The sequence below is a fragment of the Pleurodeles waltl genome, chromosome 10 (genome assembly GCF_031143425.1).
Source record: "Pleurodeles waltl isolate 20211129_DDA chromosome 10, aPleWal1.hap1.20221129, whole genome shotgun sequence".
Taxonomy (NCBI): Eukaryota; Metazoa; Chordata; class Amphibia; order Caudata; family Salamandridae; genus Pleurodeles; species Pleurodeles waltl.
In genome coordinates, this window is record NC_090449.1 from 848,428,627 (window position 1) to 848,453,505 (window position 24,879).

Consider the following 24,879-nt stretch of genomic DNA (forward strand, 5'->3'; position numbering starts at 1 on the left):
AATTTCTAACAGATGCCAGTTGGGATGGAGTTGCTGCTCAGCGTTTTAGAGGCACGCTGTCCCATTTTCTCCTTCTACCTGCTGCTGGCAATATCAGAACCCACTTTTGTATCTGGAAATTACGTTTTTGGAGTCTTCCACTTATGTTCAGTTGGGCATTCATAGTAAGAAATATAGATATATTTGGTATCTTTGAAGTATATAGCAACCCTGTAAAAATTAACCAGATTTAAACAAGATTTAAGGGGTCTCCTTTTTTGCTCATTTGAATTTCATTTGCTTTCACAACAGCATTTCCCAGTGCGACTGGAAGGAGGTGCTGAAGCTCTTTGGGGTATATTTACAGGTTTGTGATACAGGGAAACGGCAGGAATGTGCAGTGTTTATAGCATACGGCGCATTCCAGTAGTTTTGTGACCAGTGTGGCAATTTCCCAAGCGACCTACGTACTAATAGATAATTTTGCAAATTACCAACTCATGAATATTAATGAGGTAGGTTGCAGTTGGGACCCATTAGGATTTGTTGCGCCTCAAATAATGGTGGCTTGCTGCAGACCACCATGCCTGTGACTGCTTTTAATGTAGCCCGTTTTTCAGGATGGATGTGTTTAATGTAAAAAATGTAATGTTTCATTTTTATTTTTTAAGAGTAAGCAGTAGTCAATGGGACCACTGCCTGCTCTCAAAAATATCTTTTTAAACATTCTCAAATTCAGTCCCAAGAGGACCCCTTCAGATGTACAAATGGGTGACCACCCACTTCAAGTTGGTGGTAAAGTATGAATATTTTTCTACCACATTTCTGTCACAAAAAATTAGGAGATACCACTACAATTTGGCATTTGGTAGAGACACCCTAAATACGCCTCTTCCAAATACTGAATCTTTATTAGGTCACAAACTCAAATTGTGATTCGGTAAATTGTTACTGAATAACAAGTTGAGTTTGATACATTAGAAAAAGCCATATGGGCAGTTTGCAACTTGTATACTTTGTACATATGGCCCTAGATCACCTAACGTCTCTCTGTGCATCAACCTGATAAAAGGTGCATACTTTGTTCTTGCTCATGTTTGCATTTATGTGATGCACTGTAGTTTTTAAATTCAATGATTCTTAATAATTAATTGAATAAATACACATAAAGGCCGATTCATTTTAGAATATTGATATTCTTTGTATTAAAAACTAGCTTTTTTTGAATCAGTCCTTTCAGGTAGTTTTGTGCAGAGGTAAAACTGGCATCTTGGATGAATTCCAGGAATACCCTTGGTAATCAAACAAGGACTGTACAAATAGTGTAAATTCTTATGTTTGCTAAGGTAATGGTCAAATGTCTGTACCACAAATACATGAAAATCAATAATGGAGAGCACTCGCCTGATGACCACATTCTTGTGAGTCACCATTTTGGAGAACTGGTGAAAATTATTTTCAGTTAGAATAAACTTATTTCTGTGAAAACAGACATTGGCAAAGCCAATAGGAATGGCAGTAATGCCTGCAAAGGAAGCACATTATATCCTGACAGATTTGGAAAGCAACAAGCTATATTGAAGATTCCTTCTAGTTCAATACAATTCTTATTTTATTTCCACGTAACATAATGGTTGTATGGGAAGCACACATCATTATAGTTCTTCTTTAGTTGTTATGGTATATATTTCGGCAAGTTTGCCCCACCAAACTTTGACATGGGAAAAATGTGTGAAATGCAGCAATTACCATATGTAATTAAAACGTTGAAGTGAACATTGAGACAGTAACTATAAATAATTTATGCTTTGCAGGTGCCTCGTTAACTTCCATTGAAGATTTGCGTGAAAACACGTTTATGTGGGAACAACAGGAACAACACAAATATAAATCGTCAGGTTTTTGGATAGGACTATTCAAAAATGTCGAAGGTAATATGTGCGTTTTTCATAACAGTTATTTGTACTGCTTGAACATTTATACGAATGCTCAAAGACTTCTGCTAACTATGGTGTGGAGATAAGAAAAAATTAAAATGTTGAGAAGATATGTATTTTGTATCAGACAAAAAGAGGTAATGTACAACCACGTATATTTGTCCCAAATGCAAATGATGCAATGACAAAGCTTGCATTTGTGTATGAGTTGATGTTTTGAACTACAGCCACAGTGAGGTTTTTTAGGTCGAGCGTTAGTGTTCGGCCTGCTGTATATTTTTAAGTATACTATATCGTGAGTTCCAGCGTTCTCATTTGTTAGTTGCAGTGTCCTTAAAAAATCCTCGCTTGCTAGTGGTCAGCTCTGCCTCCTTGTTCTGCCTTTTTTCACTTTGGGAGCAGCACAAAGTACTGTGTAATTATGCTTTGTCCTGTTTATCTCTTCTGTAAGGGACTTTTTTTGGTATTTGTCTGCTTCACCTCAACAGTGTGGATGCTTGTTCAGTTACTCCTCCCAACCAGCTCCCTCTGTAAACATAAACCAACAGCAGAGGGGGGCTTTTCCAGGGCCAGCTCACCCCCACTGTCTTCCTTTTGTTATTTTCATTCTGTGTGGCAATAAAAGTCCAGTCAGTAATTTACAACGCTATGAGCTCTAACTCGAGCAAACACGAGACTATTGCATTCCAAATGCGTGTTTTACTTTGTTTCCTACTTGTGTTCGATGAAGCTTCAGTTTTCATTTGGAGAGCATTCTTGTAAATCAGGCCTTTATCGCTTCGTCATCTCTCTGCGCTGACTGGGCCTGCATGTGGTCCCGGTGGTGGTGAGGAGGGCAAAAGCCCGCTTGCTATTTGTTTTCATGGTGTAAAGCATGAAGCCTTTACTAGGCCCATGATATGTTCCAGATGGGAAGGCTGGGCTTCTAACATACACTGTGAAATACTCATCCCACATTTCTCCGACACCAGATCCATAAATGTTACCTTTCACAGAAACAAGTGCATTAATTCAATTTATAAACTGTACTTGCGCTTAGGGAGTAGTGCTAAGAGGGCCAAGGTGAGGCCGGTGCATCCCTGGTGGCTTCTGTTAGGGTCATCTGCTAAAAGGGTTAGAAAAACATGTTTAATCAGAGCAAACACAGAAGTGAGAACTGGACAAGACTTGGGCTGTGCTCTGCTCTAGCGGTATGTGCCTGCCTGTATAATCAAGTTTGCATCCCTTCACGGGAAGCTGGCACAATCGAGGGACTTAGCAAAATGTAAGCAACATATTCATGTTTAAAAAATATGAAGCTGCCCCATTGCCACGCCTTTCAATCTGCCCTCTGGTCGCATGGTGCCCATCTGTCGGGATGCATATTAATAAGTATGTTTTAAATTTGCACACGGCCATTGCATCCAAACTAAATAAAGTGTGTGAGAAAACAGGGCTGATTGCAGAGGCCCCCTATCTTTTTGCCCCCATTTTCCACTTTTTGCTGGTGTTCTCCTGACTCTGATGGTGTCCTGGGTACTGCTAACCAGTCCCAGGGCCTGTGCTCTGTGTAAAATCAATATGCAAATTAGGCTAATTATAAATGGCTAAGTTAACCTATCTATAAGTCCCTAGTATATGGTAGGGCATGTAGGTTTAGGGACCACAGCTTAGGTAGTGCACCCATAGGTGCACTGCTGAGATGCCCAGTGTCATTTTAAAGGCAGGCCTGCCTTGCTGGCTGCTTTTAAATTACAGTTACATGCAAATTCGACTTTGGAATTAAAAGTAGTTCCAAAGTCTTAAACTACCTTATTTTTACATATAAGTCACCCCTAAGGTGTGCCCTATGTACCCCTAGGGCTGGGTGCCATGTAACTATAAGCAGGGACCTTATAAAAATAGGTTTATAAGCCCTGGTGAGGTAAAAACAGCCAAATTAGTTTTTCCCTAATTGCAGTAAATGGCCTTCATAGGCAGGAATGGGGAGACTTTATTTTAATTTTTAAAGTCCCCTTAAATGATGGATACCAAGAGTTTCATATCAAATTAATTGTTATAATAAATCCCACAACTTCCAGTTGTTGGACTTAATATAACTTGTTCAGGTAAAGAGTTTTAAACTTTATCTGAAAAGTTGCCAATTTCAGCCCTGCATTGTTTTTGCTGCTGTGCTCTGATTGGCCAGCCTCTAGCAGCCTGGCTAGGCTGCCTTGATGAGGTGTGAAGTGGCCTGGCTTCACACAAAGGAATGTGCCTGTGGGAGGGAAATCTACCCTCAGCAGATGGGGAGGCAGGAAGGGGGAGGGCTGCCAAACTGGTCTTCAAAGGCAGAGAAGGACATTTGGAGCAACCAGCAACACCCCCACATCCTGCAACCCCAGACAACTAGTTGCCCCCTTGATTAGATTAGGAGAGGGCAGGAGAGGGGTTTGATTTGTAGCCACAGCAGTGGGTGGGCTCAGCCAGATGTAACTTCCAAAAATCAGATTCAGCCATGATGGATTTTTGGAGAATGTTGCCTCCTGGGATTGATTTTGGCACACTTCCCAGGAAGTGGTCATCACAGGGGGAAGGACCCTTCACCTGATTGGAGAACCAGGACCCCCTTGCTTTTCACCCAGGAGCAAGGATAAAACTGGCAGACCTGCACCCACACCTCAGTTCCCTACCACATCCAACAAGGAAGAACTACAGAAGAAGAAGGTCTGCCCTGCTGGACCCCTGGCCTGCACCTGGAACCTGCACTCAGAAGGACTACACCAGCTGCACACCTGGGCTTCACCACAAAAAGGACTTTGCCTGGCTTCAAATGGTTCAAGGAGGGACTCCCTGTTTGCTACAGGTGAACAATTGCTAACCAGAGTCCCCTGCACCAACTGCTGAAGGAAGCAACCAGCTGACCACTGTCCAGTGGCCAAAAAGGAGTTTGCGCCAGGTGCATTCTGGGAGTTGTAGTCCGCACCCCCCAAGGACCATCTCAGAACTTCTGGACCCTTGGGGTGAGCTGTGGACCTCAAAAGAACCTTAAAAGGACATCTGGGAGAAGCCCCAGAAGTTTGGAGAAGTTTGGACAACTTTTGAAAAAAAGCTCCATAGAGGGACCGACCTCAACCACGACCCGGCCTGATTTGCTGGTTCGTCCCGGTAAAGAAAATCTCCGAAAAAGAGACTAAGTCCGAAGGTAAAAAGTTGACCGGGACCTCCCAGCCAGCGTATTCGAGGAGGGCTGCAGGGACGTTGGATCAAGATCCAGGTTTACCCCGGTCGAAGGATTTTCACCCCGAAAAAACGACTAAGTCCGAAGGTAAAAATCTCCACTGAGGATTCCCGCGACGCATATCCGGAGAAGGGCTCCAGGAGATCGGATTGGACTGGCAGGTTCGTCCCACTGAAGAAAATCTTCAAAAAAGAGACTGAGGCCCTCATTCTGACCCTGGCGGTCGGCGGAGAGGCGGCGGTCGGACCGCGACCAGACCGGCGGTAAAAAAAATGGCATTCTGACCGCGGCGGTCACCGCCGCGATAGACCGCAACTTCACCACTCCGACCGCCACGGCGGTCATGACCGCCGGGCTGGAGGTTGCGCTCTCCAGCCCGGCAGTCGACCCAAGACCGCCAAGGGTATCATGACCCTGCTTACCGCCACGGTTTCTGGCGGTCGGGAACCGCCATGCAAACCATGGCGGTAGGCACTATCGGGACCAGGGAATTCCTTCCCTGGCACTGATAGGGGTCTCCCCCACCCCCCACTAGTCCTCCCCCCACACCCTCCACCCCCCTGCCACCCTCAGAGATGTTACAAACCCCCACCCCGACATGCACATACACGCACCCCGACATGCACACACCCCCAACATGCACATATACACACCCCCTACACACACACATACACGACGGGGACACATACCCGCACACATACATGCAGACATGTGCACCCGCCGAACTGCACACATTACCCATTGACACAGCAGCACCCCCCGCCCGCATACACGCACTCACACACCCCCTCTACACACTCACACGCACACCCCCATGCACGCACACATCACACATCACACAACACCCCCCCACCCCCTCCCCTCACGGACGATCAACTCACCTTGTGCGTTGGTCCTCCGGGAGGCGATGGGAGCCATAGGGACGTGACCGCCAACAGAAGACCGCCAACAGAAGACCGCCACACAGAAATGTGGGTCGTAATTCTGTGGGCGGTGTTCTGCTGGCGTGGCGGTGGAGGTTGACCAGTCTCCACTTTCCCGCCGACCGCCAGTGTGGCTGCTGGCGGTTTTCCGGCGGAACGCTGCCAGCGGTCGGAATACGCGCAGCGGCATACCGCCGCGGCCGGCGGTCTTCACCGCGGCGGTAACTCGGCGGTCTTGCGAAAAGACCGCCAGGGTCAGAATGACCCCCTGAGTGTGAAGGTAAACTTTTAACCGAGGCCTCCCGCGGCCTGTAGCCGAGCAGGGCTCCATCGCAGTCGGCCTTAAACTTTGACTTTGCCCCGGTCGAGGTGCAACCAGATGACCCAATTGGCGCTTTTTGTTTCTAGGCGCTAAAAAACAATAATTCTTTAAAAATTCATATCTCCGGTTCCCCTCATCCGATTTTATTCGTTTTTGTGTCATTTTAAAGATAAAAATATAAATTATTTTTAGAAATTGGTTTTGGATTTTTAAACTGTTTCCTGTGTTTTATTTAATTACTGTTTTGTGATATTTGTCTCCTAAGTTAAGCCTTGACGCTCGTTGCCAAGCTATCAAGGGTTGAGCTGGGTTTAATTTACTGAGACCTAACTGGACCTTAGTGGAGGTTAGTGGCCTATTGCTAAGTATAGGTACCCACCTGCCCTTACCAATAACCCATTTTCCAACAAAGTACAACAATGTCGTAACCTGATTCCTTGTACTGCTGTTAAATGTATTTTTAATGATTGTTTCCGTTTTCCTGTGCTAACATTACTGCATCAAAGTATTATGTGACTGCATTCAAAATGATTTCAGTGCAGCTGGCATATGCGATCTTATATTGGCTGGTTAATGCCCCTCGCTGCAGCATAGGAATAATATTAATTTAAAATAACTTGATTAGGTACTACAAAATGAATGGTGCTCCAATTAAAGACCTTAGTGGGATAGAAGTTAGAGATTGTCTCTTCCGAGGATTCTACATTTTGACATTAGGTCACGGAGAAGTGCTTTTATGTTTTTAAGGATACGGGTCTCTTCCGTACTTGGCATCCTAATATCAGGTGCCAAGCTGCTATTTCTTTAGTACTGGTTAGTACAGACACTGTAATCAGTCATTTGAGTGTCCCCAAATTCCCCTAACAAGGAAAGAAGCTCTAGATGTCCTTCTTTGAAAGCCAATTGTAAAGTTCTCCTTAACTTTCAACTCATCTCACTTCTCACTTTCTCAGTAAAACTAGCAGAAAGAAAGTAAACTGACAGCCGCCCGTTATCAAATGTAACTACCAGATTCAAGCGAGGTTCAGGACTGTCTGTAGTACGGAGGTACTGCTGGTCTTTGGTTTGGACCAGTCAAGAACCATTATGGATCTGTTTAGCTTGGTCAACTCAATGTAACTGGACATTTCATCACCCCCTGGCACAGTGTCTTATGCCATTGTGTGATGCAGGGGTCAAATCATTGGGATGGCCTATTTTCTTTCGTTTTATTTCTCACAAACTCAACTCAAAGGTATTGAAGTGCTTTACATGAGCACAGGGCACAAGTCCTGAAAAAGAAGTGAGGTACTAACTAAGCTAAGCAGTATGCAAGTGACATCATAGCATGTGACATCACAGGATGTGGCATCACAACCCATGATCTCACAGGAACTGACATTTCAAAAAGTGCCAACAAATCTTAACAATGTACACAAATGTTTAGCAGGTCTATTGTGAGTACATTTGAACACATTACAAGATTTAACAAATGAGATTTTGGATCAAGGTTGTTCCAAAAAAGCTATGGAACCTCAACACAAAATCTGGCAAAATCTTGGCCTCAATTTATGCATCATTTTTTTCAAATCTCTGCAATATATACATTTGCAGGAAAGAGAAACCTCACAGTAAATCTGTTCTGCTTAATTGTTTGCAAAATCTGCATTTTATAATATATTGTAGGGTTGAGGCGTATGCTGCAGAGATCTCTGTGTGACCAAAATCTCTGGATATTAAAGCATTTGCTGGAGAGATATGTGATTTGGGTAGTCCAAGTTTTGAATCAAAGAAGCCTTCAGGATTAATGTATCTCCTGCAAAGCACATCATGTAACATGCAGATGACATATTTATATTTTATGTAGATAGGTAAATGGTTTACTGATTTTAAAACAGAGATCCTTTTGTTACTTGATATGTTTGGGTGACCCTTCTAGTTTATTTCACTAGTTACTTCTCAGTGGCTGTTGTGTGTCTTTTTTTGGGAATTAGGTTAGCTAGCCAGCAACTTTGATGGTGGGGTGGTGAAAGTGGTATTTTATTGGAATTAGCATGGCAGATTTAAATGAGGATGCTAAATGGCAATATTGTCATTTTTGGCTGCAGGTACAGGAAGAAGATACATGGAAGTTCTATAGTTATATGCAGGCCCACTGAAATTATGTGGCAGGAAAATACCAAACTATGAGGCAGGGCTGACCAATATATGAGGCAAGAAAAGTCCAGTTATGAATTTACAATGCCAATAGCTCTAACTCAAGCAAATACTAGACCCATTGCATTGCAAATGCTTGTCTAAAATGTAATTCAACGAATGTTTTAACTTTTTTTTACCAAAAAGAGCGAAGTTTTTCTATTTTACTGCTTGCTCTCAGAAAAGTAAAAAACAAAATTATTGCCCTCTATATTTTCCAGATATATTGCAGTTCCCATGATATTACCACTTCCTGTTACATTATCTCCTTAATCACAAGAATATAACAGGCACTGGCAAAGGCAATAGGTCGGCTGTCATGTGCTATTGAAAACGTGATGTGTGCACGCCTGTGTTTGAATGTACCAACACATTAAAACATATTTGCTTTGCCAATACTTGCTAATGGCGTGCATTTTGCTTTAGAAGTAATCCAGTGTCGCGTATTTTTTAGCAAAATCCTGAATAGCCGAACACAGATCGTTTTTCACAGGAACAGCACCTCTACAAAAGAGAGGGCAAGGTGTCACTAAAATGAGATAGTGGTTCCATAGTAACACATATTAACAGGGAAGGAACTCTGGCCATGGAAGAAGCTGGCAGAGGAAAAAACATCTTCAGTACAGTACATAATGGGTGGGTCAGGTAGGAGGCTAAAGCAATCAGAAGGGTGGAAGTGTAGGAAATCAAAACAGCAATATGAGATGATACATCCTGGGTGATGCTGTTGTGCGAGCAAAGGGGTGTTTGCATGTTGTCTCGTGCTTCACGAAATCTGGAAGTTTGAGTTATGCTGCATGAGGAAGCAGGAGTACACAAGGACACTTTTATGTGAAAAAGTACAATCTACCCCTTCTATGAAGAAATCACGCTGAGAACATCTTAACCTTTTTAAGATCAGTCGCACTGCAGATGTACTGAACTGTGAGAGTTTCAGCTGGCTAGCAAAAATGAGAAAGAAGCGTGTACTTAGACTCCAGAGCTGCACTCACTTCTGCAAAAGGGCTTCCTACCTTAACAAGACCCGAACAGAGGTTCAAGGCAATCACACGTTGACCACGTAAGGCATGTTAAACAGGTTAAAATTGAGTACATCAACATCTATGATTAGGAGTGTTTTACTCTACCGAATTTACACAAATCTTGCCTGAGGCTAAAATGGTTGAATCCCTCGTATATGATGTTTATTTCAACGCCCGAGGCAGTATTCACTTTGCCCCTATTCCTTCTCTAGCTGTAGTTCGCTCCTAGTGCACCAGCAAGGAAGGCCTCGCAAAGAGGGCTCGCATGATTCAAGTAAGTGAAAGATAAACAGGTGCCAGGGCAGGGTATGGGCAATAAAAAAAAAAAAATGTGATGAAAGGGTGTCATTTCATTTCTACTGGACACTGATGTGGAAGGAATGTGGTACTAGGAGAAATGTGAGACCAATGAGGAAGACACAACTGGCTGCTGCAGGTGCGCTTATTTTGCTTTTAAGGAGGACTGCAGTTACCTAGAATTCATTTACGAGCCTCACATAGCCAAAGGGTGCTTTTAATGTCATGAAAACAAAACATGGTTTAGAACTTACCTTGGGTAAGAATCTGCATGAGTGACATCAATCAATCAAGTGAGCTTTGTCTTTTACATATGAAGAGCTTGTCGCAAGATTTCCGCCCAGACTCTCAGGAGATGAAAGCTTTTGTTGTTCCTCTTGTATGCACGGATTGCTCGTGATATTGAAAGTAGTGAGGCGCAGCTCGAATCATGTGTCAGTGAATTAGTGTAGTGAATGAGCCCGCCATTCTTCTTGGTGTTTCGGGGGAGGGGGGGTTCTCCCCCTGAAAATAGCTTGAAAAAATTGGTTCATTTTACAGCACATTTTTCACATATATTTGTTAAAACCTGTAGGCTCTGAATACGTAATAATGGTGTATTACAGTACTATAAAAGCGTGCTAATTATGCATCACCCTCACCAGGGGAGTCGCAGTTCTTGAGATATTTCTGAGAATGGGTTGGTAACCATTTACCCAGAACTATCACCTTCATGCCATGGGTGGCCATCAGAATGCAAGGGCCAGCCTTTTCTTCAGTATTCCAGTCCTACATGAAGGTACCAGGGACTGCAGTAAAATGTTGGAAAAGTATTACATACCTGCCAATGTTTCCTCTAATTATTGTTCTGGGCCTGCGCAAAAAAACTGGGCATGTGTAAGCCTTCTTAGCTGTGTGCAGATGACACAGGAGTCAAGTATTTCTGAGGGAAAGGGTCGTGCAAGATTTTTTTTAAGCGGTGGCAGGATCCCATTAAATAAATTCTCTTTTGCTCTTAGTTTGGGCCTATTTATTAAAGTGGGGCTAATATTCTGTGTGAAATTACTTGGTACTCAAAGGCCCAGATTCTCAAAGGTTTAGCGTTGGGTTAACATTACTTTGTAACGAAAATTGGTGTTTGGGTTGGTCTGTATGGAAAAGTAACGCAAAGCAGCGTGAAACACTGCTTTGCATTACTTTGCATCAAAAGGGTATTACATGGGTGGTATATGGGCGTTCCCGTGCTACCACCCATGCTTTTTTACTCTAAACCTATCCTCTAACATCAGTAGACAGGGTTTAGCACCAAAAATTAACACCACAGGAAAGTAGGCTTTAAACAGAGTAATGTTTTCATTTCTCCATGCCTTTCCAACTTTGTGTGTGCTGCACTGTACAGCACACACACAGAGTAGGAAAAGCTTTTTCACTGGTCTAGGCATAGTATTTTGTACAGGAAGGTTACCCTTCCTGTACAAAACCTATGCTAGACTCATGCAAGCACACTAGCACTATGGTGCTAAGGTGTGTGCATGGCGCACGGCAGGTGAAATCAGCACTGGTGCTAGCGAGAGGGTAGAGGAGCACCACATCTATGTGAATGTGGCGCTCTTCTGCTCTCTCCTTGCCACACAGCACAGTATTTTTGGCTGATGGGCTGCGTTGTCAGTCACTTCTCAGAATCTGGGCCAAAGAGTTCTTAGTAGAAGCAAAAAAAAAAACTCGTGGCTATGAGAGTTATGAACACACTAGAAAAGGTAATGTTTGCAGAGAGAGCACACAAGAATAAATAAATATATTTGAAACGGATATCGTTTGAAACTATGTTGAATATTTGTGACATTATAGACTTTTAACATTTAAACCCCCCTGTAGACAATGAAGTGTAAAGTAAATTGCCCTGTCATGTAAATAAACTAGTTTTAAACAGTATTCAAATATTTTTAGATATTTTCAGCAGAGGCATCATACAACTATTAGTTGTACTGCTGCGGGAGAAAAAGTAAGTGTGATCATAAAATGTTTACATATTGTTAGAAATTGGGTTACTGGTTGAGGGCGGTGAAACCCTATTGAAGCAGCAACAACAGTTTTCATCAGGGTGAAGCACCTGCAAACCCAAAACTAACCTGTGCTGAATCCCTTGATAGCTTGGCACAAGCAGTCATGCTTAACTTAAAGGCAATGTGTGAAGTTATGCAGCACTGCAAACAGCATTCAAACAGCAATTAAGTGAAAACACCACACATGAAAAATCCCACACCAATATATGGAAATAGATCTAGGTTTAATAAATAATTTAGGACCAAAATGACAAAAATCAAATCAGTCGAACCTGAGACATGCAATTTAAATTCGAAGCATAGAACACCTAATGTGGTTATCTCGCCGTGCCAGACTGGGACAAAGTCACAAGTTCACTCCAATCGTGATGGAGCATGCACCAAGTTAGGCCCGCTGAGCAAAGCACCTTAATCCTAGTCGAAGAATGTAGCATAGTCCTGTGTCAAGGGTGTGTTGTGCAGCTGTGTTGCGAAGTCCTGTGGCGGATATGCATTAAGCAGCGGCAGTTCCGATGAGCTGTCCTGTTTCAAGGATTCATCACACAGCTGCAGTTCTGATGAACCAATGCGACTATGTGAGGGCCTGTGTCAAGGATGCGCCACACAGTGGCAGTTGAAATGAGTTGTGGCTGTGACGTAAAGTCCGGTGTCAAGGATGCATCGCACAGGGCGGGTTCTGATACACAGCAGTCGTGATGCAAAGCTATGTGGCGGGGATGTGTTACGCAGCACCGGTTCCATCATGGGGCTGAGAGGAGATGCACTGTGTAGCCTGTTGGGTTCCCGTGGCTTCAGAATATGAGGTCAGCCAGCTAATCCCTTAGAGATTCTTGTGGAGTCCTAGGACACACAGGCAGCCCTTGAGTCAGCAGGGCAGAAGCAGCAGCAGCGGCAGAAGAGTCATGGTGCAGCAAAGCAGACCTTGGGCAGTAAGCAGTCCTTGGTCAGCAAAGCAGCAATAAACAGCAGGGCAGACTTCAAACAGCTGGGCAGTCCTTCTTCTTGCAGGGTCTAAAGGTCCACAAGTGATCTGAAGATAGGGTCTGAGGGCCCTGTTCTTATAGTTGGAGCATTCTTTGAAATTGGAGGAGTATCTAAAGGTATGCTCCCCCGAGGTGTTCGAAGTGTCCTTCATCCCTGCCCTGGCCCCAGCTTGTCTAAGGGCACAAAAGACTAGCTTGAAGCCCTTTGTGAGTTTGCTCAGGCAGAGCCTTTGTGTTGTGCAATTGTGGTAAGTGGCAGCTCTGCCCATGGTTAAGCCGGAATGGCCCATCCTGCCAACACCTATTCCCCCTTTGTCTCATTGTGAGGGAGTAATACACAAAGACCAATTGCCAGCTACAGCTATTAATGTGATCCAGGATACAGGCTGCATTCGCCAATAGGTTACAACAAGAAAATGCCACCTTCCTAAGAGTGGCATTTTCAGAATTGTGATTTAAAATGCAACTTGATTTTAGAAGGGGATTTTAAATTCCAATTCTTTAGAAACAAAACTCAATATTCCGACCTGCTCTCAATTGAAAACATTTATTAAATGTAATAAGGCTACCCAATGTTATCCTATGGGAAAGGCAGGCTTTACTGTAGTGATAAGCAAATTTAAGAGTTTTTCATTACCAGGACATACATGTAAAACTATAAAGTACATGTCCTACTTTTTAAATACACCACACCCTGCCCGATGGGCTGTTTTAAAGATTATATGTTTCTAAAAGGAAGGGTAAGACCTGGAAAAAGGTTTACTTTGCCACCTCGAAATGGCAGTTTAAAACTGCGCACACCTTCTGCAATGGCAAGCCTGAGGTATGATTAAAAGGCTACTTAAGTGGGTGGCACAATCAGTGCTGCAGGCACACTAATAGCATTTAATATACAGGCCTGGGATACATGTACTACCACTTTACTAGGGACTTACGAGTAAATTAAATGTGCCAATTAGGTGTAAGCTAATTTCACCTTGTTTAAAGGAGAGAGCACAAGCACTTTAGCACTAATTAGCACCGGTAAAGTGCATTGAGCCCTAAAAGCCAACAAAAATGAGATCAGAAAACAGGAGGGTGAAAGCAAAAGTTGGAGGATGAGCCCACAGAAAAGGCCAAGTCCAAAGTACAGTATATGATCTTTTTGATTATAGGTTGCTGAAATACAGTGTAAGTGGCCCCAAACTGACATAGCCAGTACTCAGTGAACACCATCCCTATTGTTGCAGAGCTGTGCACAATATATACATATTTAAAATCCTTAGTACACTGTCTCCAAGACCACAATATGTTGCACATCCAGTGATTTGAGGTCCCAGCAAATATTACTCTGTTCTACTATTTCCTGTAAATCTGAAAACCAGAAATACAGTGGCCCAAATTTAAGGATGTCCTTACACCATCTAATGCCACATTAGCATCATTTTTCTGATGCTACTGTGCCAAAAACGCCATGCCATATCTACAAAGTGGTGCAAAACATGCATTGAGCCACATTATGCATGCGCCATGCGTAATATATGCAAAGAGGGGGTTCCGGCGTAAGGGGGACCACAAAAATGGCGCAATGAAATTGCGCCATTTTTGGCATAATTTTTAACTGCTGCTGAAAGCAGGTGTTAAAAAGACGCACCCATTGAATTCATTTGGCCTCCTTGCACTTTGTTCCACTAGTGTCAGAATTTTTGACGCAAGTGGAGCAAGGTGCCACAATAGCGGCAAAAATGTTGCTGCTATTTGTCCTAATACCACCATGGTGCACCGTATCTTAAATATGGTGCACATATGTATAGGAAAGTAGCCTCTTTTTAGCTTGGTTACCCCCATTTTTGGCCTGTTTGTCAGTGTGTTTGACTGTGTTTACTGGGATCTTGCTAACCAGGACCCCAGTAGTTATGCTCTCTCCCTTAAAATTGGTTGTTGGTTACTGTTAACACAGTATTTCACTCACAATTGGCATACTGGTGCCCCCTTATAAGTCTCTAGTATATGGTACCTGGGTACCCAGGGCATTGGGGTTTCAGGGGATCTCTATGGGCTGCAGCATATATTTTGCCACCCATAGGGAGCCAATCCAAGGACTTCTGCAGGACTGCCATTGCAGCTTGCGTGAAAAAAGATGCAAGCACCCTTTCACTACCATTTACACTGCACCAGGTCACCTATAAGTCACCCCTATAGCAGGCTCTCCAGTCCTGAGGGCAGGGTGCAAAGTACCTGTGTGTGAGGGCACCCCTGCACTAGCAGAGGTGCCCCCACGACCTCAAGGACCATTTTCCCAGAGTTTGTGAGTCCTGGGACGCCATTTTATGCATGTCCTGGACATAGGTCGCTACCTATGTCCAGTTACATAATATTAACTGGGAACATAGACATGTCTGGTATCAAACATGTTGGAATCATATCCCAAGGCTTTTGCAAGCATTGGTTGTATGATCCCATGCACTCTGGGGGCTCCTTAGAGGACCCCCAATATTGCTATTCCAGCCTTCTGAGGTTTTTCAGGCAGCCCCAGCTGCTGCCACCTCACAGACAGGTTTCTGCCCTCCTGTTGCTTGTAAAGCTCAAGCCCAGGAAGGCAGAACAAAGGATTTCCTTTTGGAAGGGGTGTTACACCCCCTCCCTTTGGAAATAGGGGTTACAGGCTTGGAAGGGGTACCTCCCCATGCCACTGGAAATGTTTTGAATGACATATTTGGTGCTCACCTTGCATAACCCAGTCTACACTGGTTCAGGGAACCAGAGTCTATGCTCTGGTGCGAAACTGGACAAAGGAAAGGGCAGTGACCACTCCCCTGTCCATCACCACCCCAGGGGAGGTGCTCAGAGCTCCTCCAGACCGTCCCTGGCTTTTGCCATCTTGGATTCAAGGTTGGCAGGGAACTCTGGAAGCATCTGAGTGGCCAGTGCCAGCAGGTGATGTCACAGCCCTCCCCTGATAGGTGCTTGCCTGGTTAGATGACCAATCCCCCTTTCAGGACTATTTAGGGCCTCTCCTTTGGGTGGTTTCTCAGATTCAGATTGCAAGACCAGCAGGAATCCTCTGCATCCTCCACTTCAACTTCTCACTGAAGAAACTGCATCTGGACCCTCCCGGAACTCTACAAGCTGCAACAAAGAAGCAAGACCCCTTCTGCAACATTGTATCTCCGGCTCCTACCAGCAACTGCAACTGTTTCCCAGTCGTGCAGCCTCTGAGGAAAGCCCATTTTGTGTTAACTTGTTGCTTTTATGGTTCACATAATCTGTGCCAAATAAAGCTTTTGATTGACAAAAAAGATGCATGATGTGGAATTAAGATTAAGCTATTTTGTTATTCGGCATGCCAGCATTCAGTAGTGCCATTCCTGAGCTTCCAGCCAAAACTTTAGTCCTCAGCACTTATTCGTTTACACATTAAACACTGCCTACACTGCTTAGATGTTTTGCTCTCATTTTGTTAGGAGACAGACATATAGGGCCCCTGCCCAAATACACTTTAGTTGGAGAAGGGAGCCGTGCTATGTTTACTAAAAAGCATTTTTGTGTTTGCTGATGCCTGCTTTTGCATCTTTTACTTAGCATGTAGGTACTCCCAGCTTCTTCATGCCAGCCCTGAAAAGTGCCATGCATCACAGTTCAGACTAACGCAAATCAATAGTCATTTCCACATTCCAATACAGGAACATTTTGTTACACGATTTGAGGTTGCTCTGGGCTCATCAGAAGACCTTTTTGCACAACGAGTGGGAAAAGCCATTTATGGGTGCGCCGAAAAGACTCTGAAACTGAGTATTTAGCAGCCACCAGTTTCTGCAGCCAGGACAGGTGATAGGGGGTGAAAGAAAGATTAACAGTTGTCATGGTTAAACCGCGGGACAGTGTGCACTGTTTTTCAAGGCTGATGGTGGGTGGTCCATACTCTCTGGAGACACAGGTAACTTTAAATTAGGTGGCCTTATGCCACAAGTGAACAGCACTACCTCAGAGCAAGTGCACTGGACAAAAAGCGGCATTTACGTCTAGTGCTTCATATGACACCAGTGGGATAATTTTTTATATTTATCTTTACAGTGATTTTTATGCATGGTTTTAATCACAAATTGCACATATAGCGTCACACATAAAGAAAGGAATTTCACATTTAAGCGCACTTAAACTATGGTAATGTCACACATAAGCAATCTGAAACTTGGCAGCTATGTGATGCACTGCAAGGGCATAGAGGGTACACAGGTGCTCAATCACACACTTTACAAGGTATAGATTGCTGATGAGAGGTTCTGGGAGAGGATTGTTGCCCTACTTTGAAGGACTGGGGAGCACTGTTACGAAATACAGGTAGACTACTACAACCTACATTGAAGTTCTTGGAGAATACTGCCACCATTTCAGGCAGAGCTACAAAGTGCCTTAAAATAATGCCTTAAAACAATGCACCTGAAGTATTGCTGACTTGGTTTCAAGTGTGTGCAGAGCTCTATCCATATATAGAAGTACTATGTGCAGATCAGAAGGGCTGAATTATGTAGTCCTTTCTCTTTATTAAAATACTCCACTCTCCCTAAGATCGACAGTGAGTCCTTTAAAATCCAGTCCTATCTAGGAAAGTGTCACACATGCAACAACACTTTGTTCCTCCATCAGGAGCAATAAAAAACTTTCTAGATATGGAGTCAAGAATTTTCAATTCTATTTAGGACATAGAAGTGAGGAGTACACTTCTCTTTTCTTCACTGTAAACAAAGCAGACAATCAAAACAGTTTAAAACATTAACTACATTTCCCCTCGGTATGTCATCCACCAATCAATACGTAATAGAGACCATATCGTTGCCTCTTTCTTTACAAGAAAAGTCTCACCTTCAGTCTATAAGAACCTAAAACTTCAATACTGGTAAAAAACCAGAGTTTTAAAACTTAGTCCAACACAAATTGTTCTTGATCTTCATGCTCAAGTCTTCCAAAGACACAGGACACAGAACCCTGATATAATGAACTTGTACGTACTAAGCGTTTCTGCAACCTGCATTCCTTCTTTACTCGTCTCCATTCCATCAACATGCATGTTCCTACTTCTTTTCATTTCATGAAACAGAAAACTCAACAATTACAACGGCCTTTGCCCAATTGGAGCACTTAATCAGTAAAGGGAGCATAATTTAATTGTAAAATACCATATCAAGCTTCAAATCATGCACATATGTGAATTACTCACAGGTGGGTAATCCTCACCTCCATGCCCTTAATAGAATTGAGAGTTATTGATGCAATAGCTAGAAAAAATGTTTATTCTGTAGCAAAACCAGATTCTCAGATTAAGCTGGTTTAAAGTTTCCCACAACAACAGAAGCAAGATTTACAATAGGTTGGTAAAAACATGTTTCATATGTACATTCAGTTGCTGTCATTACATCCTCTAAAGTCTCCCAAGTAGTAAGCTTTCAAGGCCGTAGCACCCCCTGCAAAATGTGCTCCCAACTTGGAGATGTTAATACAAGTCTCAGACAACAGCATCCTACCCACCTGGCAAAGTTGCAGAAAACTCTAGTCAAAAACGTTTTCATAGAGCAATAAGCAGTTTCCTTGTGACTCTTGTGTCTAAATTCTCTGTTACTATCCTTCTATGCTTTCAAGCATTCTACCACACACAATTTAGAGCACACAGGGGAAGAGATACATCTAGAATGTGTCATTGTATGCTGACAAATATGAAATGAAACTGAGGAGAAAGCACAATATCTGTTAAATCCAGATCCACACATTTAAGATACCCATCTGCAGCAAATCAGACATAATAGTGTTGCCAAGTTCACAGATAATTGTTTAATTGCTATGTACGTTGTCTGGCCATCTCTCAGTCTAGCCTAGTACTACACTACCTTCCCATAACATAAAGGGATATATTCACTGAAAGTTCACACAATGCAGAGCAGAAAAGAAAGTTGCTGTGCTGCGTTGCACGAATGAAAGACACCTGAGCAGCAAGATATGATGCTTTTCACCCCTCTACCCATGCTGACATACTTGAGGCTGCCCAGCACCAATGCATGCACTCTCGCACCATGGTGCAAAGATACCGGTTTTATGAGCAGGATTGCTTATTATGCAGGAAAGAGTACTTTAATGCACAAAATTATCTTAAGAGTCAGTTTCCTCTTTCTTTGTGTTATGCAGAATGCATCACGCATAAAAAGAGAATAAAAAGAGAATGTATTGAGAAGAAATAAACATGTTTTTCTCATCACCGTCATCATCGGCTGTGGTAGGCACATTATTATGGTGCAATGCCAGGTTTACTAGCTCTAGTAAATGTGGGATTGCATCAGATCAGAATGCCCATGCTCCACCCATTGAACGCCTACCAAACTGAAATGTAACACACTGCAGCACAAGCCTCTGAGCTGCATTAAATTTGTCCTGGCTTTGTAAATCCCATTAAAGGACTTTTCTTGCCTTTCAGTGACTTGTGCCATACAAGAGCAATGCAAGTCCTTAATAAATCCGGGCCTAAATATTTAGGCTCATAAGGGGTATTCACCTACTGGTTTACCATCTACTGGATTATGTCCAGATGAAATGACACAGCCGAATTGTTTTACTGACCTGTAGACCAAGCCAATAGCCACTGATAATGACAGAGAATTAATCACTAAGGGGCATATTTATACTCTGTTTGCGCCGAATGTGCGTCAAAATTTTTGACGCACATTCGGTGCAAACCCTGCCCCATATTTATACTTTGACGTCTGACGCAGCGGGCGTCAAAGTTCCGCCATGTGCGCCATTTTTTGGAAGGGGGAACCAGCCTTGCGTTAATTATATGCAATGTAGGCGTTCCCTTCCAAAAAATGACTTTAAGGCCAGTGCCCCATATTTATACTGTGACGTCATTTTGACGCACAGGCGGGGGCAGGCCTTAAAAAACGGCGCCCAGCCTGATGGGCGCCGTTTTTTAACGCCTGGGTCAGGGCAGGCGTTAAGGGACCTGTGGGCTCAGAAGGAGCCCAGAGGTGCCCTCCCATGCCCCCAGGGACACCCCCTGCCACCCTTGCCCACCCCAGGAGGACACCCAAGGATGGAGGGACCCATCCCAGGGAAGGAAAGGTAAGTTCAGGTAAGTATTTGTTTTCGGTTTTTTTTGTGGCATAGGGGGGCCTGATTTGTGCCCCCCTACATGCCACTATGCCCAATGACCATGCCCAGGGGACATAAGTCCCCTGGGCATGGCCATTGGGCAAGGGGGCATGACTCCTGTCTTTGCTAAGACAGGAGTCATTTCAATGGGGGTTGGGCGTCAAAAAAAATGGAGCAAATCAGGTTGAGGCCTGAATTTTGCCTCAGACCTGACTTGCCCCATTTTTTGACGCCCAAGCTCCATTTTCCCCTACGCTGGCGCTGCCTGGTGTGAGTCATTTTTTTTTTACGCACAGCAGTCCGCAGCGCCGGCGAACGTCATTCAATAAATAAGGTGCCCGCATGGTGCTTTAGAATGGCGTTAGGCGGCGGTAAAATTTTTGACGCACAACTGCATTGGCGCAGTTGTGCGTCAAAAAGTATAAATATGGGCCTAAGTGTACATTTCGGAGCATTAACATACCCATCTCTTCCAGGCTTAAAAATATATCACCCATGCATGTTGGAAGACCGTGCCTGGTGGTTGTAAAATGCAGCTTACTGCAACATTATGCACATTTATCAACAACTTCCAAAACCCTTCAAGCCCATGAGCCATAGCTGTCCTATCCAATCAGTCAGTGCAGTGGACCCAATGGGTCTCTGAGAAGATCCAATAGGGTTAGGAATTTGATTGAGAGATTGCATGACATTTCCAGAACTCAAAACTGGGTTTGAGTCCTCCACATCAGAGTCACTGGAATCAAGTCAGCCTCCTGCCTCATCACTTCTGCTATGTCCCTCAGAATCATCCTGAGAATGAAATCACATAGTGAAGATTCGTGTTCCAGGCTTGAAGTAATGCATTTGTAGCTCTGGCCAGTGTCTTCAGCTTTCAACTAAATAAATTCTCCCATTTGATTGCTCAGTCTGGACACAAACAAGTCAACACTGCACAGACCCTGCCTCTGAATGAATGAGAGATTGAAACACCTGAGAATATAGCTTCCAATCACTATTATCGAATGGATGAATGGATGGCCCAGAAATTATTTTGTTATTTTCATCAGTATCCAATACCTTGTTCCTACCTAGCTTGTAGTGGGCAATAAATATAGTTTTCATCATCAGAAGAATGCACCAATTCCCCACCTGAGGTGACAGTGTATTGATGATAATGAACCTGCAAGGAGTTCCAACCAATTGATGTGATGATCTAGTTTCATCTCTTACCATCTGGCCACTATGGAGAATGCTGGCACTTGATTCTATAACTATCTCCAGTTGGTAGCCGAAGATGACTCTGCAGTCCCAGGCATCTGTATGTTCTTACCACCATGACAGCTCTGTTCTGGCATCCACCAGCAACCACATCTGGTCTACATAGACAGGCCCCTGTAAAAGTGTCGAATTTTCAATCTCTGAAGCGTCCTGTAGTGTAGTGGTCCTGCAAAAACTGCCTTGGTCACCAATGCTAACAGAACCACAATCCAGGCCACTAGTGTCAGTGGGAAAATCTGTTTTATCAATGCTGATGTCAACTCTTTCAGGGCTACTACTCATTTTCTGCATCATAAGCTACCATTGAGATTTCACTGAGTCTGCCTAAAAGCCAAGAAAATCAGAAACTCTACACCAAGGGCCTGACTGAGTTTCATCTGTCGGGTTAGGTGCATTGCATCACATTATCCTCCCTATTTGGAGTGGATGGTGTGATGTTCTTTTTTTTAACTTCAGAACAGCCAAAGGATCCTTGGGAGTTTGATTTTGAAACATAGAAAACTTTGCTGAGCTGTGCCTTAAATACAGAGGCCACTCAGCAAACGATCAGTTTCTTTAAAGGAGCTGTCATATAGGGGCCTCCTCTGAAAGTACAGAGATCTCTGTATGGCCGACAAACATTTCTAAGTAAGATGGGCAGTAGTCCAGCCAGGGTGGCAAAGGTAATTATCTACACCCACTTGATATTGGCTGGGTTACCTGCATAGTCTAAATACGCACGTGGCAGCAGACAAGGCAAAACATTTCTCTGATCTACAAAGCGACCTTGTTGGCTACAAAATCCAGGGTTTTCCTGCTCTGAGCTTTTGGTACCAAAACCAACAGCTATAGCAGGAGCTCGACAACGATGTATTTAACTTCAAGGGACTCTCACTGTTCACAGCCTTTGAACTTGCCCTGCTTGAGATTTTGACTTCCAAAAAAAAGTCAGAAAGTAAACTATCTGACTACTGCGATCTGTATTCAACTTCAGCTCCATTGGTATCCTGACACAGACTAATTGTCAATGTAATCTGGGATGTAGACATTCGGAAACCCATACAATGTTGCACTGAGAAGAATCACATGATTAGGTTGGATGTATTGCAAAGGTTCATTAAAGTTGTTCCCAATTTAATTTAAGATTCCAGACTAGGACATTATTTGAAATGGTAAAATATTGCTGTTTCTGTTGTTATTTAGGATTTTGTAAAGGTGACTTTTTATTGTTTTAGTGTTCAGAATTTAATTATAAAAAATATTCTATTTGACTTGCTTTGCTTTTTTGATGTAATATTGTTTTATACATACATTTTTACTTTAGGAAGTTGGCTGTGGTTAGACAACAGTGTTGTTGATTTTGTAAATTGGAGCGAGAAGAATCCCACGGATGAATCATCAGAAGAATGTGTCGGGGTCAGCAGTTATGACGGCCAATGGTCCAGTCATTACTGTTCTTCCTACAAATTTTTCGTTTGTAAAAAACAGAAGGGTGAGTAGAACTAAATATTTTATTTTGAGAACATCAACTCTTTTGTGTATTGAAAAATTTGATTATGTTGAAACTTACTTCAAGACATGTTATCATTTCTGTTTAAAGATTACCAATCTAGATTTATTTAGTAATAAAGGATGAAAAAAAAACATTGTTTGTGTATTCTGGTCACAAGCGTCTATATTAGGTTCTAAGGAGAAACTTAGTTCACTAATGCTCTGCAGTAATATAAATGAATGCAAATCAATTTGACATTTTATTGAGCATTATAAAATGTGGATTAGATCATGTTAAATCTTACAATTCGACTGTGGTTATTCATACATTTGTTTATTCATGGATAATAGTGTATTTATGATAATTTAATAAGCACTTTGTATACATAATATCGTTCTGTGATGGAATATACAACATGGAATATACTGATATGAGTATATGTTACACTGCCATATTTCTTGTGAGAAGAGGAACAGTATAAAAAGTAATTGTTTTGTGTTATTTTTGGTCATTTTTCTAGTTCTCGATGCAACTGCAAAGCCAGCAGAGCAGCAAGGTAGGATAAATGTCACCTTTTTACAGCAACAAATTTCAATGTAGCTTTAAGGCAATGAATGTACACTGATCAAAATATATCTCATTGAAACAATACATGAAATACATCAACAAAAAATGAAACAAGATAAACAGTATAGAAATCTGTAAAGCTTTAAATTTGTTAAAACATCACAATAATTATTTTGTCATTGTATTTGGATGCTGGATTTCAAAGTATATACTTACAAGCACTTATGATCTGCTTTGGTATAATTCCTTGACTCATGGTATTAGAGTACAGTGCGTCCCGTTTCCATTTATACCCAAAGAGTTGTCATACCTCAGCATATATTTTTTACTGGAGCTATTGCTGCAGCGCAGAGAAATCCTAGCTATTATCTCAGACCAAATGGTGGATTTCGTGCCTTGGGCCGATGGACCAACACAACATTGATTTGAGAGGATGTCAAAGAGCATACGTCATAATCATCACAGTAAGCAATAATAAACAAGAAATTGATGAACTTATTATGCTACAATGTCCACACCAGTTTAATAAGAAGATTTGTAAATTTATTTCCCTATATTAACAATGCTAAAGTCACGAAAATAATTCTCAAACACAAATGATACATATAAAGAGTCATCAATGGCCGGTTAGAACGCCTTATATATCGGAGTTTAATCATAGCAATTAAACAAATTAACTCAAGAGTTATGACACAACTTAATAGCACCAATATCTGCATCAGTGAGATAATATACATTGAAGCAATAGATCAAAAAACGTCAACACGAATCATGAGCATGTGAAGACAGACTCCCTCTCCAACCACTAATTAGCATTAACATGTTGGGCTTCATTTAAAAGTTTTAGAACCACAAATTTGGAAAACATACTAACTCGGGTTATATAAAAAATAATATAATGCAGCAATTAGTTAACAAATTTCAGCTGGTACCTGTAAAACAAAGGCCGCAAAACAATTTACATTCTACACATTACCCATAAGATCAATGAATAACAAACAGGAATCACTTCAGCAAGGGGACACCATCAGCCACCGGTAACAGGATACAAAGTAGGGATAATGGTTTAGGCTTCAGATTATAACATACACTAAACCATTTCATAGAAAGTGCATAATCTCAGTAGAATAAATCAAGGATTGTCTCAGAAAAGACCGTATTAAGGAAAATCTGCAAATCTGAACCAAAGAATAAGTGACAAAGCATTACATTATTTTCCCCAAAGCCCATGATTGGTCAGGACATGAGGTGTGATACATTCAACCAATAGAACTGCTGTTAGATAACTAAAAGTTACACATTCATATTGCACTATGTTTTGATTTGTTAACATCTCATTGACTAAATTCTTAACGAAACACAATTTAAAACCATTTCTTCTTCTCTTCCATCTCGTCTGTGGATCCATTGTTCCATCACGACAAAACTTAATGCTCAGGAAGAGACTTCTAACAATGTTCCATCTACTACCATTTTAGAGGAAAAACACACGTTAGTAACATTTTTCTAAACAATAAGACAGTCAAACTATAGCAATGACCTTCTAAATCTGACCTTGTAATGTATAACATAAAATTCCACTAGGG

General features: G+C 42.4%; 1 protein-coding gene across 1 annotated transcript in view; it reads left to right on the forward strand.

Moving 5' to 3' along the window:
* The window catches only part of MRC1 (mannose receptor C-type 1), a 705,818-nt gene that overhangs the window by 660,998 nt on the left and 19,941 nt on the right, over positions 1-24,879 (forward strand). The window contains exons 27-29 of the mRNA XM_069211541.1: positions 1,794-1,910; positions 22,559-22,726; positions 23,247-23,282. Of these exons, the coding sequence (XP_069067642.1) occupies positions 1,794-1,910; positions 22,559-22,726; positions 23,247-23,282 (321 nt within the window). The remainder of the gene's footprint in view (positions 1-1,793; positions 1,911-22,558; positions 22,727-23,246; positions 23,283-24,879) is intronic.